Here is a 19308-nt window from a genome sequence, read left to right on the forward strand (position 1 = left end):
TTTTCTTGTAGTGGGTCTACAACAGCATTTAAAATGCCACTATAACAGTATTTTAAAATATATATATATAGGGGTCTATAGCAACGTTTAAAACCCCACTATAGTAGCAATTTATAAAAGATAAACAAAAAATAAAAAAAATTAAGAGTCTATTGCAGTGTTTAAAATGCCACTACAGGTATGAACCTATAGTGGCATTTTTGTAAAACACCACTATAGACCTATAGTTACTATACAATAGTGGCATTTTGTACCGCCACTATAGCCCAAAGGGATCTGTAATGGTGTTTTTAGGACTTCTTTTGCACTATAGTGGTGCTTTTAGGACTTCTAGTGGCGTTTCACGAATGTCACTATAGACCCAGTTTTTTTTAATGTTCACTCCAACCAAATAATGGAAAAATAATATTTTTCATCCCCCATTTTCCATCATCTCCCTTTTCGCTCCAACCAAACGTAAATTTTGAATTCAATGAATCTTGTAATATAAAAAAAATTTATACAATTTATTTCACAATTGTTAACATGGCATGTTATGATTAGTATATATTAATAATGGTGTCAATAATGATCTTATGTAATGTAATATTTCTCGAAGAATGACTTTCCACCTTAACAAGTGGTAGAAAGAAGATTGTGGAATAGAAGTTTGTGTATTTGACAAGCTTATGAAAATTACATAAATGAGCAATTAAGGGTATGGTCTGTTTCTAGTTTCTACACTCAAAACAGTGCTTGAATCATTGTTTTATAATAGCTTAAATCTTATTGATTGAACCATACACATGCTTGCATGTGATTATCTTAGGTTATTATGATTGGTCCTAAAAATTAAATCATAAAGGTTGTTAATTTTAATTATGGTGGACATGCAAGCACTGAGTAAATTTCATGCGGATAATGTGATAATGTTAATTATTTTAAATTAATAATTTGTATCTTTTAGATAATGTATATATCTTAGTTATTAATTTATTAAAGTTTTAATAGTAAAATAACATAATCAAGAAAATAGTACATTCTCATTTAAGAGTCAATCATCCAAGACACCAACCCCCTTTGGACTCAATCACTTATATTGACCAAACATAATCATTATTTCCCATAATTTTCATATTTTGTAATTTTTTTGGGGGAAATATTTTTAGACCATCCCCGGGACTAAAACATTTCATTATATCTAAGTAAGAGGTCTTGTGATTTATAGGTAAGTTAGAGGGTCCAAATTTTCACTAACGGTAATCTTAGGAAGTTGTAGAGCACTAGTTTACACACCAACACCCACTAGTTAGGAATTATTTATAAAAACGCAGCTATAGACCGGCTTAGAGCCATGTTTAATAAAAACATGGCTCCACCGAGCCACGTGTAATAAAAACGTGGCTTCAAAGTTGATCTGGAGCTGCATTTAGTGGTGTTCCAGCTGTGTTTATGTGAGAAAGGCCATAGCCGCGTTTTTAAAACGCGGCTATAGACCCATTTAGGAGATTTATTTTTTTTCTTAAATATGTCCTAAACCCGCATTTGGAAAACACAGCTTTAAGGGGTATTTGGAGCTGCGTTTGTGAGTAAAAATGCGGCTTTAGGCCTTGTCCTAAAGCCACGTTTGGCAAACACAGCCATAGAAGCATCTAGAGCTACGTTTTTACGTAAAAACATAGCTTTAGGCCTTGGTATATATAGGTGCGGTTTGGATTCTGTGTTTTTCTCTTTTTTTTTTTTTTTTTTTTTTTTTAGCCGCTTATGTGGACTTTAGAGACAAAATTATTTGTTCTGGACTTGGAGGAGCCTATTTCAAAGATGAAGATTATACACGTAGCTGGCACCAAAGGGAAGGCACTAAATTATATGAAGAATTAGTACTAATTTGTAACAGAAATTTATGTGAAGAATAAATGTACACTCAATAAAATTTTTTGTATATGTAGTAAGACACTAATTAATCTTTTTTATTTGGGGCTTGAAAAGGGATCCACATGCACTTTTGTAGAATCAATGAGGTGTACACCTCATTGATGTCTGAGAAAGGTTTCGTATAGATGGGTGAGATTTTTAATCCATAAACATGTGCTTTTTAGTTTTTACTATAAATAAAACGGACGGTGTTTGGTGTTTTGATTTCTTATTCTCTTAGAAGAACACAACATTGGTTTCTGTTTGCTTAGTGTATTACATGATTTCCTGTTATTTTGGCGAAAAGAAATCCAATGAACTGTTTAAACTTAAATAAAAATAAAAATAAAAATAAAAACAAATGATTCATCCTGTTCTGTTCTTTAGTCATAGGTTCTGCTCTATTGTTACACTTTCATGCCTTTAGCAAATCTTTTGGGTAAGTCCTAGCGCATTTTGTCTTCCGAAGCGCCAAGTGAACTTACTTCTGTTATTTGTTCTTCCTGATTATTGTGATATCTTGGCATTGTGCCTTAAGTCAAAAGTCATTGGGTGCATATGTGACTTACCAATACAAAAATTACTCTCTTTTTTTTTGGTTTTCTTCTCCTAGTGTCTTTTCTCATTTTCAATTTTGTAAAATCATTTGCATCATAACTATATGTGCTATGGTTAATAATCAGTTCCGGTTGGCTGCTTCAGTGTAGACATCTGTGAAGAGAAATTTTCAGCACATTTTTGGTGCTATTATGATATACTAAAGGTATGTTTGTGCCCATATTTTATTTTATTTTTAATTCTTCCCTGAATTCTGATAGCTTTTGGACATGTAATTTGGGTAATACCTACGTAGATGGAGTGGATCTTTGGTAGTGATGTATCTAAAATTAAAGATGTTCATTCTTTCTCCTTTTCTGATTCTTTTGAGTAGAAATATATACAGAATAATAATAGTGGCAGGACTTAATCATCGAAATTCTTAAATATGCAAGGAAGCGTTTGAATAATAGTAGAGGGTTTTTTGCAGCGCAAAATCATGTAGTCATGCAAATAGTCTATCTCAGCAGATGCTGATGCTGCTGAAATTTATAAGAACACTAACTGGCCAGCCATAAATTAAAAATCATTAATTTTTGGTTTGTTAATATGACCTTTTGGTTTAGCCATGAAATTTAAAAATTCTTGCAGCAGTGTTTTTGTGGCAGAGTAATGAGAAAATGCTTTGAGATGATTCAAAGTGGCATATGCATATAAGTTTCTAACATAGACAAAACAAGTTACAGGAATAGAATATCATAACTCTTTTCTTTTTAGTGCACTATGTTCATATACTAATAACACTAGTAAACCAACCATATTCTCCAGAGTGATATACATGACTCTGGGGGTTCTCTTGCTGTTTTCCAATAAATTTCCAGAATTGGGATTGGCTGGTGATGAATAAGTGATTTATAGCCCTTTACCTGCGTGGAAATGTAGTTCTGGGAGTTTGGTGACTTTACTGAAATGCCTCTCCTTCACTCTGTTGTAGAATAAAATTTAAACTATGCAACTTCAAGAAATATAGTTTTATTCAAGAAATATATTACTTTATACAACTAGGATACGTTTTGTGAGAAGGACATATGGAATCCTATTTTGAAAAGTGGAATTGAAATAGAATCCACTCGTACCAACAAAAGATCGTTCAAACAAGCCCTGGTCCATGTTATGAAAGTGGCCATACGCCATGATCAAACACTTTATAGAGAGATGGTTAACAGTTTTGATAGATGATGGTTAGGTCCAATATTATACAGTGACCATATATGAAAGGCCCTTTTTTTAGTGATGGATTGGATGGATCCAAATTATAAAATCGCCGAATGAAAGCCCTTTGGATAATTTTATAGTGAGTTTGCTAGGCACTCAAAATTGAAATGTCATACAATATAATTGGGACACAATTTTTAATATTTCATTCTTGGTTGACCCCAGCACAAAGAAACAACAAAATCCACCGAATCTTTAGCCAAAGAATCATAAAGATAACAACAAAGAGTAATAAAATAGTTTAGTTTATCAAAATAAAATAAAATAAAAAGAGAGAGAAAATAGTTTAGTCCTTAATATAATACTATAGCATGCAACGTCATGCATGGCCATTTATATTATTCTGATCGAAAGTGAAGACTGAAGACAATGTTTGGTATTTGATATTACTTTGATTGGGTCCACCGGTACTAATTAATGATACCATGCCCCCAATAGAACCAGACATCCTCCTCTATGTGCTTTTTACATATTATTATATAGTTATTATTTGTTGTTACTATTCTACTAATATATTGCTTAGCTATATAAATGTTGATTAGCTTAAATACTATTGTCGTATTTATTTATTTATTTTTTTTTTTTTTTTTGAGAAAGTATCATTGTAACTTAATAGAGCTATTTTGGCCTGGATAATAAATAAGTCCTCCTCATATAAATAGTCACTTTTATTGTTTTGTTAAAATGGTCACATTGATGAGATTTGCAAACCTATATATTACTCAGCCAAATTCATAAACTATAGTAAGGTTTATTAAACAAGAATAATGCTAGAGATATAATTTTGGTTTCCAAGGGCTGAGGTGCTCAACTCAAAGTAGCCCAGAAGGGTAATAGTTGTACTGGAGTCGGCTGTATGGAAGTTTTTTGTTTTCTTCGGGGTAAGGCATAAAAAAACTCTGGCTTTTGTTCGGGGTTAGAAAGTTGTAATTTTTTTTATTGGACTTTTGGTATTTCTGGTTGAAGTAGGAGCAGGGCCAGTGGGTTACTCTGTTTCTCTAATATCAATTAATTTGGGAATAGATCAGTGACATTTTGTGGTGGTTCTGCTTTGATTTTTACTTTATTGGATTGCTTGAGTTGGCTGGGATTTATGTGGACAGATAATGGTAGTCAGTTTCTGTTCTGAACTGTACTGAGCTCCAAGTTAAATGATTAAGTGGTATTTGATACTAGAACTTGTCTAAATATGCTAGTTTGAGCTGTTTTTATAGTTCTTGCTTGGCACAATCTACTCTCTAGTTATGTGGGTAGTCATGCTGTACAATGCACTTGTTCATTCAACTGGTTGGCTGTTACTCATTCAATTGCAGATGGGGAGGAAAAAAGTAATTGATCTCAAATCTATTAAAGTTAATGCAATATTTTGGAATTTATTGATGGTTGTGACTATCTAGTACCTTCTCAATCCAACATATTTATGTTTCCTACTTTCTGTGGGTTGAATATTAATCCAAAATTACTTATTAAGAAGAGAAAAAGAATATGAATCCAAAATAATGTTACTTGGCCCTTATGTCTTAGACTCTTAGCCTATAGGCATTGTAATCATGAATGAAGATTCTAGATACATGCATAGAACAGGCTGTAGATGGGCAGTATTAAGTTGGCTTATGAGTATGTTCAGTAAAGGTTCTTTTTTTTATTATTTTGTTCTGAATTCATCAATTTGTACATCCATATATTTAAGCAATCACCTTCATCACATTCAGTTGCTTCTGTTAACCACTGTATTTCAAGGTTGCATTGAACATATTCATAAGCCATGGAACTTGGTTTTCTTTCAGGCTGGGCAAGAATCTTTCCGGTCCATCACTAGATCTTACTACAGAGGAGTAGCTGGAGCACTTCTGGTATATGACATAACCAGGTGTGTGGGGGTGTGAGAGAGGGGGCGTATCATTTTTGGCAAAGAAAGATTTTAGATTCATGTATACTTCTTACATAGAAAATGCATTTTAGCATCTGCATGCTTGCCCATTAGTGTAGTCAAGGTGACATGTTAAAAAGAGTGTGGAACCCTGTATTGGCATCATTAATAATAATTAGTAAATGCTCATGTGGACTCCTAAGTTGACCTTAGCTCCTGATACATAATTACTGATGCCAGTGGTCTGAGGTTAAGCTTATGAGGTCATGCTAGCTTTGGAGCTCTAAAACTTGTATATTTGTGCCTCCAATCCCCTATTCTGGTACAACTAAAACCAGGAATTTATTCTTTTTCCTAGGAGAGAGACATTTAATCATTTGGCAAGCTGGCTAGAGGATGCTCAGCAGCATGCTAATCCCAACATGTCAATCATGCTCATAGGGAACAAGAGTGATCTTGCACATTGGAGGGCTGTCAGCAAAGAGGAAGGGGAACAATTTGCAAAGGAAAATGGGCTTTTATTCTTGGAGGCATCTGCAAGAACAGCTCAAAATGTTGAGGAGGTAATGTAACTTAACCAACGTCAAGAAAGGCCTCTAAAGTGTTAGGCCCTACAAGTTTAAATGTCAACTTTTTATTTCCTTAATATAATATAGTGTCATATCTTACAGGCTTTCATAAAGACTGCTGCAAAGATCCTTCAGAATATTCAGGAGGGTGTATTTGATGTATCTAGTGAGGTAACTGAATAGTCATTTTGTTGTAGAGAAACTTTAGGCTATTGGGACTTGGGATAGTATCTTTAGTTCTGTTTTTTCTTGTTCTGATTTAGCATGCAGTGTTAAAGTGCATGACAAATAATAGAAAATTTGATAAATGCAAAACGAGCAATTTTTCATCTCTCTATTTTGATCTCTTTTGGTTAAACTTGTATAGATGTATTCAAGGAGAAGGATTTGTATGTCCTGGGCCTCCTGGATTTAAATTTTTAGTTTAAATAACTTGAATAAAGTATGAAATGACACTTTTTTCTCTATCAATTTAATTTATGCAGGGATTGGAGTTTTATTGATGTAAATAGGAAATGATTGTGTAAGATGTCATTGTTTTTGTTCGACAAAAATCTCCAAAACTTATGCCATCATGTGTTGTTGTATTTATATCAAGCAATTCATACTAGCAATTGTTCTTCAAATCTCTTGATTTTAAATCCTCAAATGCAAGCACATCCTTGGGGTTTTGTGTTGGTAGAGTTACCAGGAATTTTAGAATGGTCAATTGCACGATTAGATTGTTAGGGCTTTCTGATTGGGTCAGTTTGTCTAAACAAAGTTATGGGTATATATATAAATTCAATCAATGATTAGCATTTTGGTCATGGGTTTAGTGAGATGTTATAATTATTAAAACCAATTGGCCATGTAACATAAAGTAAATTTATATGCACCCATTTCAATACTGATGGCCATTCTGCTTTGGTATCCATTATAAATCTTCTTTTGAGGAATAATAATATCACTACTAAATTTTTTTTTATGTTTTAATAGGGTTGAAAAAAAATATGAAACATAATTGTAATTAAAAAAAAAAAAAAATTTTCCTTATGAGCCTGTGTTTTCTCATTTAGACCACTGTACTAATTTGCTGCAGAAGATAACAATAAAGAGACTGAGCTACAATTCTCATATGATGAGGAGACACTAGTTGGGACTTCAGCACTCGGTGGATGAGGTAATAATTTGCTCTTGAGAATTAGTCTATCCTATAAACCTTTTAAATTTACACTCTCAGGACTTCACACCAGTAGTGTTTTTGTTGGGAACTTGCAAAATTTTGGCAATGAACTTCTGAAATTTTTAATTTCAGAAATTTAAGTATCTGTTTATGAAATTTGTGATTGGCAATGAATGTACTGTGATGCCTACAGCCGCGGTAAAAAAAACGCGGCTATAGACCCGCAGTGGCTAATGCTCGCAGCTATACAAAACGCGACTATATCCTATAGCTTACGTTTTTGGGGTCTATAGCCGTCTCACACACCCCTCTTCACAGCACACAGACAGCCTATATGCATCCATAGTATTCACTCGCAAATTACCGTAGTTTCCATATGATTCATCGACAAACATCCATCCACATGGTCTTTTGCATCAAGCATCATCAATGGAGCGAAGATCTGCTACCAAGCATCAATCTTCCGGAGGATCTATATGAAGAAAAAAAAGATGTAGTAGTATCACAGCCTAGCTTATTAGTCCCAAATTCGAAAACCAAGTGATAGGTGTTCTTCACAATGAGATCATCTGTGTTATTAGAGGTACAATGGTTAGGTTTCATTAGGCAAAGGAGTGTGCCTAATAAGAGACATAATAACCATTGTTACACCCTCCATAACCATTTTTTTTTTCCTGAGAAAGCCTCCATAACCAATTGGGTAAACCTAACGCCATCCCTATAAAAAATAAAAGATGCCCACTCAAATTTATGGAGCGTAAAAAGCACTGCCTTTATAATATGTATTTTATACATGTGCTCAATGAACTAATATGGGATGACCAAATAAAACTAGGGGGAAGGAATCTTCCTTCTTTCTAAACTACGATATATCAAAGGACAGTTTTTTTCTTTTTAATACAAAACAACCCCCCCCACCCCCACCCCCCCCCCCCCCCACAAAAAAAAAAAAATATATATATATATATATATATATGTATATATAATTTTTGTTAAAGTTATTTTGTCCCGGAGGCAAGATTTATAAAGAAAAAAAATAATAAAAGTTGATGATATATTTTCCTTTCCTTTTTCTTTTTCTTTTAACATATAAAATGTTCAAAATTTTTTGATAATTTTATGTTTGACTAAAAGAAAATGGAGACAAGAAATAGATATATAAAGGATATATCAAAGGATTTCTTTTTTCTTTTTCCTAAAATGAGAAAAAAAGTACAATTTCTTTTTTGCTGAATTGTTTTTTCTAATTTATGTAGCAATCTCGCTATGATTGGCTAGCATTTAAAATAGATAATTAATGGAGTGTTTGGCAAATCAAAAAAATTAATTTGAGCCAAAAGTTTTGTAATTCAACTAGTTGACACATTTTAATGTTATAAAAATGAAATATTTATACTTCAAATCCTTTCACCCAACTATCAAATTATAAAAACAAAATCAAACACTAGTTTGCATCTATATTATACCCCCAACGAAGGAAAGCATATTGCCCACGAAATCTAATCCTTAAAAAAATTGATTCAGAATATGTGTTGTGAACTTTGCAATAATGGTCTAGAGACTTCCGGACACATTTTTGGAGTTTTAAAAATGCGTTGCTATATGTTGCTATATATGAGTTTTTGGACCTTTTATGGATTCGTATTTCGTATTGCTCGTGCAAAGGATTGAGTTTGGTCTAAAATTACTCGTTACGATAGCAGGGAGCTTGTGGCAATAAATAATTTTTACTCCAACTTGGAGGCCATATATATCAGCAAGCAAGAAGGTGATTATTTTTCTTAATTACAATGAGAAGAGCAGAAAATGTCATGTGAACGAGGCTAGTAATAAAAAGTCCGTCAATTTGTTGGGTCTCAAAACTCTTAACATGTGAAAGATCACATTGTGTTGTTATAGAGGAAACAGTACCGCCTGTAATAATAGGTGGTCATGCATGCAAATAATAATAAGACACATAATCCCTCCAAATGAATGGAAAAAACACTTAGGATACGGTTTGATAAATTGTAATAAACACTATAATATAATAATTATTCCTATGATTTAACTATTCAGTAGTTTGGTTATATTTTTATTAAAAGAAATAATCATTCCTTATAAATAGCTATTTTTTAAAATGAGAAATAGTTACTCATCTCTAAAAGGATTGTAATAACTATTTCTTAATAGGTGTATTAATTTCTAAAATTAATATATTTCCAAATAAACAAACTATCCATTTGCACATAACAATTATGAAAATAAAAAATCATAAAAAAAATAACTGATTTATCTTTCAAATTTAAAAAATATTCTTTTTTAGAATATATAATTATATTAGTAAGATATTTCCTAAAATATATCTTAAGTTTGATTTAAAATGTTTTTAGAACAAAAATTGGAAGAAAAAAAAATTCTTCTGTGCATACATGTGCAACACATTCATATAATCTAACCAAAGTTACCAAACGCAATTCATACAATTCCGAATATCGTAAGTTATCACCCTGTTTTAGACAAATATATAAAATAAAACGAGTTAAAATCTTAATTTGTTTAATGTTTTGTCCAATGTATAAAAATTGAACTATAATTCTGTAGTTTGCCAAATACCCCATACCTATTCAGAATGACCAAAGGTCACAAACCAACATCATAAAATTTCCCGCTTTTTAAAAACTAAAATCTCAAACAAAGATCAAGGTCAAATTCAAAAATTAACACATTAACTCAATAAATAAAGCATTTTTTTCATATTTAACCAATATCAAAACCATATTAAAAAATTCCCATAAGCAGTGCAATAAATATGGCAATCTCTTTCTTATTAATACAAAAATTAAAAATTAAAAATCATCATTCACACCACTGCACATCTTTGGGAGTTCAAATCATCTATCTCACATTCTCTATTCCACCCCATGCTCCACGAAATCAAAATAAGCCACATGTCTCTTAATTTCTAATTTTAAACTATTTTATTTGACTTTCCTAAAATAAATAAGAAAGAAAAAACCCAACACATATTCGTCCTCAACCCTCCCACCACCAACCTCCGCCCAACGCCACTAACATAAGTTTGCCGACACTGTCAACTCCAATCATAGCCACCGTACTACCACCAAGTTCAGGAAGAATTGGAATCAATTTGAATACCCACCACCATGTCATTGTTGACTTTGTCTTGGTCCCTTATTCTTATATTGATGATTATATTCTTCCCCGATGGTTCAACTCCAAAATTTCGAAATTTTGAATCAGGATTAAGAAGGTTTCCAACTAATATATTTCTTAAGAAGAATAAACGTAGTTAGAAATTTCAAACATTCGAATCAAAATTAAGAAGAATATGGGTCTGGGACCACCACCACTAGCATGTTCTATTTACCTAATCAAAATCTTCTTTGAGTTCAGGTAGTGCTCCTTGGGGGCGTACAAAAAGACAAGAAGTAAGAGGAGGTGGTCTGGGAGTGAATAAGGGACAAGGCAAAGTCAACAATGATGGTGGTGGTTGTGGGCATTCAAATTGAATTTAGATCTGTTTGGACCTAGTGATTGTGACTAGAGTTGACGGTGCCAATTAACTCATGTCAATGACATTGGCATTGGGCGGAGGTTGGTGGTGGGAGGGTTTGGGAAGAATATGCGCTGGATTTTTTCTTTCTCATTTATTTCAAGTAAGTTGAATAAAATAGCTTAAAATTAGGAATTAAGAAACATGTGGCTTATTTTGATTTGTGGAGCATGGGGTGGAATAGAGTGTGTGAGACAGATGATTTTGATCCCATCTTTGGCGCATTGGTCACTCCACAAGTATAAATACTTATGGAGTATAAGGGGTACGAACCAGGGTTCAAGTCTCGAGAAGGGAGTTTCACATACATATACACTTAGATTAGGTTATAGTAAAATTTCTATCTTGTATCAAAAAAGGAAAAAAAAAATCATCATTAAAATTTCATATCTCTTACAACAATTGAGTTGACAAATTTTTACTGATTTTTATTTAAATTACTACTGACAATCTACCACACCAAGCAAACGTAGAATTTTTTGTTAAATTTTTTGTTTTTATAAACTTTGTTGAAGAAAATGATGATTCTTTCCTTGGTCTTCCACTCTATCTATCTATAGTGCCTTGCTTCCTTTCCTTACTTCTCTTCCATCACCACGCATATACAAAAGAAAAGTATCCGTTGGATTAGATAGAGCGCACAGAAGCCGAAAGACAAAGAAACGAACACATATATGATATCCTGATTCTTAAGATACATATATGATATCCATTAATTAATAAATAAATAATTATAAATGGAAACTACTTTGAAATAAATATAAATAAAACCAAACTATAAAACAAAAAAGGAAAGAAAGAAAAGAAAAGAGAAAACTCTTCCTTTTCTCTATCCTTTCTCTTTTTTCTCTCTTTTTATCTATAATTACACCTCAGAATTTTCGGTTCCTATTGTCAAATTTGTATCTTAGAGACTCTCTCTCTTTTTAAGAATTTTTTCGAGGTTAGTTTTCCGAGCTCTAATTTGCAAATCTTGTGCCTTTTTTTTTATCATTGAAGTTTTTGATGTTCAACATTGTAACATGGTTTTCAGGAGTAGTGTTCTCTCCAGCTCCGTGTGTTTCTTCACGTAGGTTATGGAAAATTTTTTTTTTTTTTTTTTTGGGTAAATTTTGTTTTTTCTGTGTAGCATTGTTTTTGGGAACCAAATTGTGGCTCATTTAGAGAGTGTTGTACTGTAGAAATCATAGCGAATTGGAACTGAGAGTGCCCTAATTCGAAAATTAGGGTTTTCGAGTTTCTTTTTTTTTTTTTTTTTTTTTGATACAGGGTTTTCGAGTTTTCAATTTCCTCAATTAACATGATTATAAATATATGATTGTAGGACTTAACCCAACACATTAAGGCAAGTAACATGGCCACATACACATTGTATGATTCCATCCAATTAGGTCATCAATATGATTTTACACTTTTTTTTTTTTGAATGTCAACTCTGCAGATTGAATCCTCCTTTTTCAATAAATCTTGAGTTATAATTATTTTCACAAAATATTTTTTAACTATTTTTTAATTATGTCCCCTATATGTCTAGTTACGTACCTTGGAGTAACATGCACGTAGCTAGGATCAGTTCGTCAATTGCGTGCCTTAATTCAGCTGACATCTTCTTAGTCTATCTTGACTGCTTCCAAGCCAAAAATGAACGGTACACTTGTCTCATCTATCACTCTTAAATGTCAATCCCCACACCATACCCGTAAGTACAAGCAAAAGTGATCATAAAAACTCATACCAAAATGCAAAAAGCACTGCTTCATTATATGTCTTAGATTATTAAAACACCAGGCGTTTTGCAGACTTAATTTTCTTATTCATTTGTAAGATTTTCAACTAATTTTTATTTTATTGTACTTTGCTCATTGCTAGTAATGAATTATTAAAAGAACCCTTTTAACTCGATTAATTTTTCACAAAACTTTAAAAAAAAAAAAAAAAACCTTTTGTTAACAACGAGCATATAAATAAAAAGCTACAAATTAAGATAAAATTTTATTGAAAAAAAATAAAACAAAGAAATGAGTGGACAATAGTTCATCTACACTTTGCTATATATATATATATATATATATATATATATATATTGTGACTTTGATAAGCAATTTCTTTTGAATAAAGTTAGGAACACAACAAAATTTTATAGCAGTTTCACAAAATTCTTAAATTAGCATGGTAAAATTTTTTAATTAAAGATTGTTATGGGTACATGTGTGAGTTGGCATGTTAATTTAAGAACATTGTAAAATTATTGTGACATTTTATTGTATTCATAGCATTAATTTTTTTTATCTTTTATCTATTGACTAATATTTGGGACCTAATTAATTCTCTTATAAGTATAGAATATTCTTATTGGATAATATTTAGAGGTCTTGTTCAACTTTAGGGGTTTCCTTTGTATCCCCAACTGCAGCCACAATAACTAATGTTACGTGCGGGTCGTTTATAGACATCGGGTGAGAGAGTCTATCATTGTCGGGGTAAATTTCACAATAAAAATCCTTTCATTGTTGAAGGAATCAAGCATCGCTCGCGATTTTTTGGTCCAGTTATATATCCGCCACTCCAGCACCATAGGAAAATGCATTTTCATTTTCTCCACAGAAAAGGGACTGGTCATAACTTGTGACAGAAACCATTTTTCGTCTACTAAGAAATCAAACTTATTGCAATGCTCATCATCATCTCTACTTGAATTGTTATCTATATCATCAAAATCAACATTAAACTCTTGTAGCCCTGAAGGGATTGTGGTTTGGCAACAGTTGAGGCCCGAACATTAGTTGTGGCGTTGCTGTTCTTAATTTGTTTATCGAGCTTGTGTTGTTACAATGTGATTTGCATCCAACCACCATAGGATCAGTTTTAGCCACTGTTGCCAAGTTGTTGCAACCAACAGCAACGAATGTTTTCATAAAGTAGGAGAACACAAAAGGACTTCCTTTAATGTTCATACCTCCATTGCTCACAGTCACACAACTCGAATTTGAATCGATTATTGAATTTGTGACACGAACTATGTTGTCTCCGGCTCCATTACCACTTGTAATAGTGATTCCAGCACCTCCATGTTAATTTTCTTCAAGAAGGCTCCAGTTCTATTGCAAACGATTTCGAACCAGTCATCCATGTAACAATGGGAAGAGTCCATTCCAAAGGGGTATGGAACTCTAAGATCTCCACATTGAGCTTTACAATTACCCGGTTGTACGATAGTAGTTCTTCTGCTAATCCATATGTGAACCATGGAATAAGAAATTAATCATAATTACTGATTTCCCAGCCATTTGTGGGTGTTTCACTACTCACCATATCAACAAATTAAGCTGACTACATACTAACCTTTTATAGACCATTGAATGCATGGTATCTCTCTCTCTCTTTCTCACAACCTTTTGAGATCTATTGGTTGTTGCATAGAGAGACTACGCCTTAAAGATTCTAATGACGACTACTCATCATAAATAAATCATAATAGAATCATATTGAAAATTTGTGTGAATCTAATTGGTCTCAGTTCGTCGTTGATACATCACAATTGATAAAACATGCTTAAAAAAATTGTAACATTAGTTAATATATAATACCCTCATATATATCTATATAGTCACCCTTCCAACCACGAATCAAAAAGTGTAGTTATCGTTTTAGTTTCAAACTAAAACTTTACTCTACACAAAGGCTGGGTTTGGATACGCGTTTGCGTTTTTGCTGCTGTGCGTTTCTGCGTTTTCCCTCTTTTTTTTTTTTTTTTTCACGAGATTTTCCCACAAGCGGCTACTGTTCATGCAACAGTAGCCGCAACTTTTGACCGGTTTTATGTGAACAGTGCATTTGTGCACTGTTTACGGACCCACAAATTTCATTTTTTATCAACTTTTTCATTAAAAATGGGTCCCACGGTACTATTCACACATTTAAAAATTATTTTGCTACAGTGTTTTCAGTTTTCAGTTTTCAGTTTCAGCAAAATAAGTTCTATCCAAACACACCCAAAGTCCAAGGGTTGGGTTATCACTTTTCAACCTAAAACATTTACTCCGTGAAATATTCAAGAGTTGGGGCTCTGACTTTTCAACTTAAAACTTCAACCCTATCCAATAGATTCAAGGGTTGAAAGCCAGTTTCCCTGATTGGTGGATTATATCCACTTCCTTACCTAAAAGTTTTTCCACCGTATGAACAATTCAAAAGAGTAAGTTATAGAGTTTATTTGAGTTAAATCTCTTATTGAACTTTCTTATTCTAAAGAAAAAAAACAAAACAAAACAAAACAAACAAGGTTCACCAAACAAATTTGACTCTATTTTATTGGAAGAATGGAGGAGTGGGAGAACAAAAAGTTTTGGGACAATAAAAAAGTGAGGGAATAGAAAATATTTGTGATTCTCACCATTTATGTTTGGTTAGGAGTGGGGCCGGCTTAATACATTTGTTTTAGATGCAAAATTACTATTAATTAACATAAATCATGTAGTTTTATATATATATATATATATATATATACAAAGTTTATAGGTAGAAAATTTTATAAAATTTTTCATATCTATTGATGTGACAGATTGATAGACTTAGATAAGAATTAGTAAAAGTTTATCAACTCAACTTGTGAATAATGTTGTGAATTTTTTTGTGTATTGTTTTTTTTTTTTTTTTTTTTTGAGAAGTACTACATTTACAATATTTTCACAACAAATTCTAAGTGTTAAATTGTTACTGGTTCTAATACCCATCACTGAAATTAATTTTTTGTCATCAATAATAGCTTGTAACAACTTACCACTTAGGATTTATTGTGAAAGTGTTGTGAAAAATATTGTGGATGTAACATTTCTCTCTCTTTTTTCTTGTTTTTCATTTGATAAAAAATTTTATTTTATTTATTGGCTAATATTTAGGCTTAATTAATACTATTATAATGGGAAAAAAAATAACTCTATTGGTTAAAATATGGGGGCATTTTTTTCTACTTGGAGTCTTAGACGACCGCATCATTTACTTCTAGTATAGAGCCAGCTCTAGTTAAGAGATGTGCAATGATAGAGAGATGATTACTATTATGAGTTAGAAGTAGAGTGACGGAAAAGTGGAGTTGATTTTTACTCTTCTTCTTAATACCATTTTCTTTCCTCTTTTCTTTTTAGTTTGAAGAAAAAAAAATTGTGGGCTTTTCTTTCATCTTCCTTTTCATTCCAAACAAACAATGGAAAAATTACATTTTCATCTCCATTTTCCATCTCTCATTTACCATCATCCCCATTTCCACCCCAACCAAACATAAACTTTGAATTCTTTTTTCTAAGTGATATAAAATTTTATATAATTTTTTTCACAACTGTTGACATAACATGTTATAATTAATTAGTACATACTAAAATGGTTTTAGTAACGAGCTCATGTAAAGTAACATTACTCCAATCATAACTTCACACCTTAACAAGTGGTAAAAAGTAAAATGTGGAAAAAAAAATTGTGTGTTTGATGAGTTTATTTATTGTTAGCTTATTTTTTGTTAACTTAAAAAAAGTGAGATACTTAGAAAATAAAGCATAAGTGAAAATTACATAAATGAACTTGACCCTACTCTAAGATAGAATTTTACTCTAACCTAATTTAAGTGTATGTGTGTGAAGTTTTCTCCTGAGACTTGAACTCCGATCATTACTCCCCACATCCCACAAGCACTTATATTTATAGAATGACCATCACACCAAGAGTATACAGTGGTAAATTTCACCCTATAATTCATATCAAAAGTAATCCTAAAGCAATTAAGGGTAAATTTGTTGTTTTTATGCTCAGAATAGGCCAGAATCATTACTTTATAAGAGCTTAAATTTGATTAATTTATTCATGATCTAACCATACACATATGTGCATGGAATAATCTTAGGTTATTATGATTGGTCCTAAAATTTTTATTTTAAATAAATTACATTGAAAGATTGAATCATATCAGTTAGTAATTTTATTTATGGTAGATGAAGAGGGAGAAAATTGGAGGTGACGAATCCATTTAGATGGACTTGACAATGCAAGATGAATGGGCTAAAGTAAACGGATCCGATGTGAACGGACCCAAGGTGGACGGATCAAAAGGCCACATGGCACTCAACTACTCATTATTTGGTCTCCAAAAAACCCTAAACAGAAACGAATTGCGTCTCAAGATTAGCCCTAGTCCATATAGTCCCAATATGAATAAAATTCTAACATGAAGAGGATTCTAAAAGATAAGCACATTAATGGAGATCTTCTCCATAAGGAAAAGACTTATGATGCAAGCAAAGGAGTTTGGCTCTACACTACTATAAAAACCCAAAGACCCTTAGAAAACAAGTACACATAAAGATTATAACTTGACCTTCGGAGGGTATTCGGCCAGCACCACACCGATGTTCTTTGTAAGGTCTTTTCTTTTTGTTATGTAGGTGTTGTTACGAGCGTGCATGGGCTATGTGGATCACTGGTGATTTTTCGACATCATCAATTAGCGCCGTCTGTGGGAACGACAACGACTTGAAGGCCATACAAATGCTTCCCGGAAAAAAGAGTTGCATGGTACTTACTTGCTCTTTGGCAACCACCAACAACGTTCAAGGAGATGAACCACAACCCACTGCCCCAGAGAGGCAGGTCCAAACCCTCACAACAGCAGTGAAACGTCTCACCAAACATAACCAAGACCTAGAGGAACAGCTACGACAGAAGAACGCAGCGATGGGTACCCAAGAGGAAGACCAAGAAGGTACCAGTGCTAAATGAAGAGACCAAGAGGGGCTGGAAGGTAGTAACGCCCTGAGTAAACCGGAATGACAAGACATGACCCATCCATCCATCACTGATACGACTCCACCCTACATTGCTGCAAAGATGCAGATGATGAAAGAACGGATGGACTTTATGATGAATGCTCTCAGGGGGAGAGTGTCCAGCGAACTCAACGATTTGGTCCACCGAACCGATTCACCATTCACCATGTCCGTCAACTCTTTCCCCCTACCACAGAAGTTCTGCATGCTGTAGATAGAAAGCTACGACGGAGCCAAAGACCCTCTAAATCACTTGGAATCCTTCAAAACCCTGATGCACCTTCAAGGGGTGGTAGACGAGATCATATGTAGGGCCTTCCCTACCACACTAAGGGGTCCCGCAAGAATTTGGTTCAGCAAGTTGACACCTAACTCCATCAATACTTTCAAGGATCTAAACGCCCAATTCGCTTCACACTTCATTAGGGGACATAGATATAAGAAGTTAACCGCATGCCTAATGAGCATTAGGCAAAGGGAGGATGAGACATTGAAGTTTTATATAGCCCGTTTCAACAAGGAAGCACTCTCGATTGACAAAGCCGACGACAAGATACTTGTGGCAGCCTTCACGAATGAGCTACGAAAGGGTAAGTTTCTATTCTCCTTATACAAGAATGACCCGAAAACCATGTCGAATGTGCTTTACAGGGCCACCAAGTACATGAATGCTGAAAATGCGCTACTGGCCCGCGAGGAGAAGCCCAAGAAGAGAGAGAGGCAAAAGGAAGCTCGACAAGATAGGGTCCAAAAGAAGGCAAGAATGGGAGATAAAAGAGATGATCGATGATCCAAACCCTCGACAGGGAGGTTCACAAACTTCACCTCCCTAAATACCCCGATTGATCAGGTCCTGGTGCAAATCAAAGACAAAGGAGTCTTGACATTCCCCGGCAAATTGAAGGGTGATTCCAGCAATAGATCTAGGGATAAATATTGTCGTTTCCTCTGAGACCACGATCATGACATGTTTGAATGCTATGACTTGAAGCAACAGATAGAGGCCCTCATTAGGCAGGGGAAACTACAAAAAATCGTCAGCAAAGAAGGAACAAAACAAAACCAAGGAGCACCAACCCAGAGAGAAAACAAGCGACCCAGGCCACCATTAGCAGACATAAGGATGATCATAAAGGGCAGTACTTCTAGTTCCTCTAAGAAAGCACATAAGACATACCTACGGATGGTTTAGAGTATTCAACTAATAGGGTATGCTACAAAGATGGCGCAGGTCGACAATCCCATAATTGGGTTCACGGAGGAAGATACCCGACGTCTCCACCACCCACATGATGATGCACTCATAGTCAGTTTACCGGTAGGGGACTATAACACCTACAGGGTACTGGTAGACAACGGGAACTCCGTTGATATCTTGTATTATCCTTGCCTTTCAACAGATGAGAATAGAGAGAGAACGATTGATCCCAACCAACACCCCACTTGTAGGATTTGGAGGAATAAGGGTGTATCCACTGGGTGCGGTCACCCTACCAGTGACGATCGGAGACTACCTTCAGCAAATCACAAAGGACATGACCTTCCTAGTCATTGACTGCTCTTCCACGTACAACGCCATATTGGGATGTCCTACTTTGAATTCATGGAAGGCTGTGACATCAACCTACCAT

The 19308-nt window shown here is 33.8% G+C and overlaps 1 protein-coding gene across 1 annotated transcript; it reads left to right on the forward strand.

The window, feature by feature from the left end:
• The first annotated feature begins 2039 nt into the window (after nucleotides 1–2039).
• Nucleotides 2040–6327, forward strand: LOC126721547 (ras-related protein RABB1b-like). Its single transcript, XM_050424597.1, has 5 exons — nucleotides 2040–2043; nucleotides 2577–2656; nucleotides 5493–5575; nucleotides 5934–6138; nucleotides 6247–6327. Exons 1-5 carry the CDS (start codon nucleotides 2040–2042, stop codon nucleotides 6325–6327), a joined length of 453 nt encoding a protein of 150 aa, XP_050280554.1.
• Nucleotides 6328–19308: the final 12981 nt, after the last annotated feature.

The sequence above is a fragment of the Quercus robur genome, chromosome 4 (genome assembly GCF_932294415.1).
Source record: "Quercus robur chromosome 4, dhQueRobu3.1, whole genome shotgun sequence".
NCBI classification, from domain to species: Eukaryota; Viridiplantae; Streptophyta; class Magnoliopsida; order Fagales; family Fagaceae; genus Quercus; species Quercus robur.

Coding starts and splice junctions, on each gene's coding strand:
- LOC126721547 (XM_050424597.1), top strand. Junction 5,576..5,933: donor CTGGTATATGACATAACCAG/GTGTGTGGGGGT, acceptor TCTTTTTCCTAG/GAGAGAGACATTTAATCATT. Junction 6,139..6,246: donor CAGCTCAAAATGTTGAGGAG/GTAATGTAACTT, acceptor CATATCTTACAG/GCTTTCATAAAGACTGCTGC.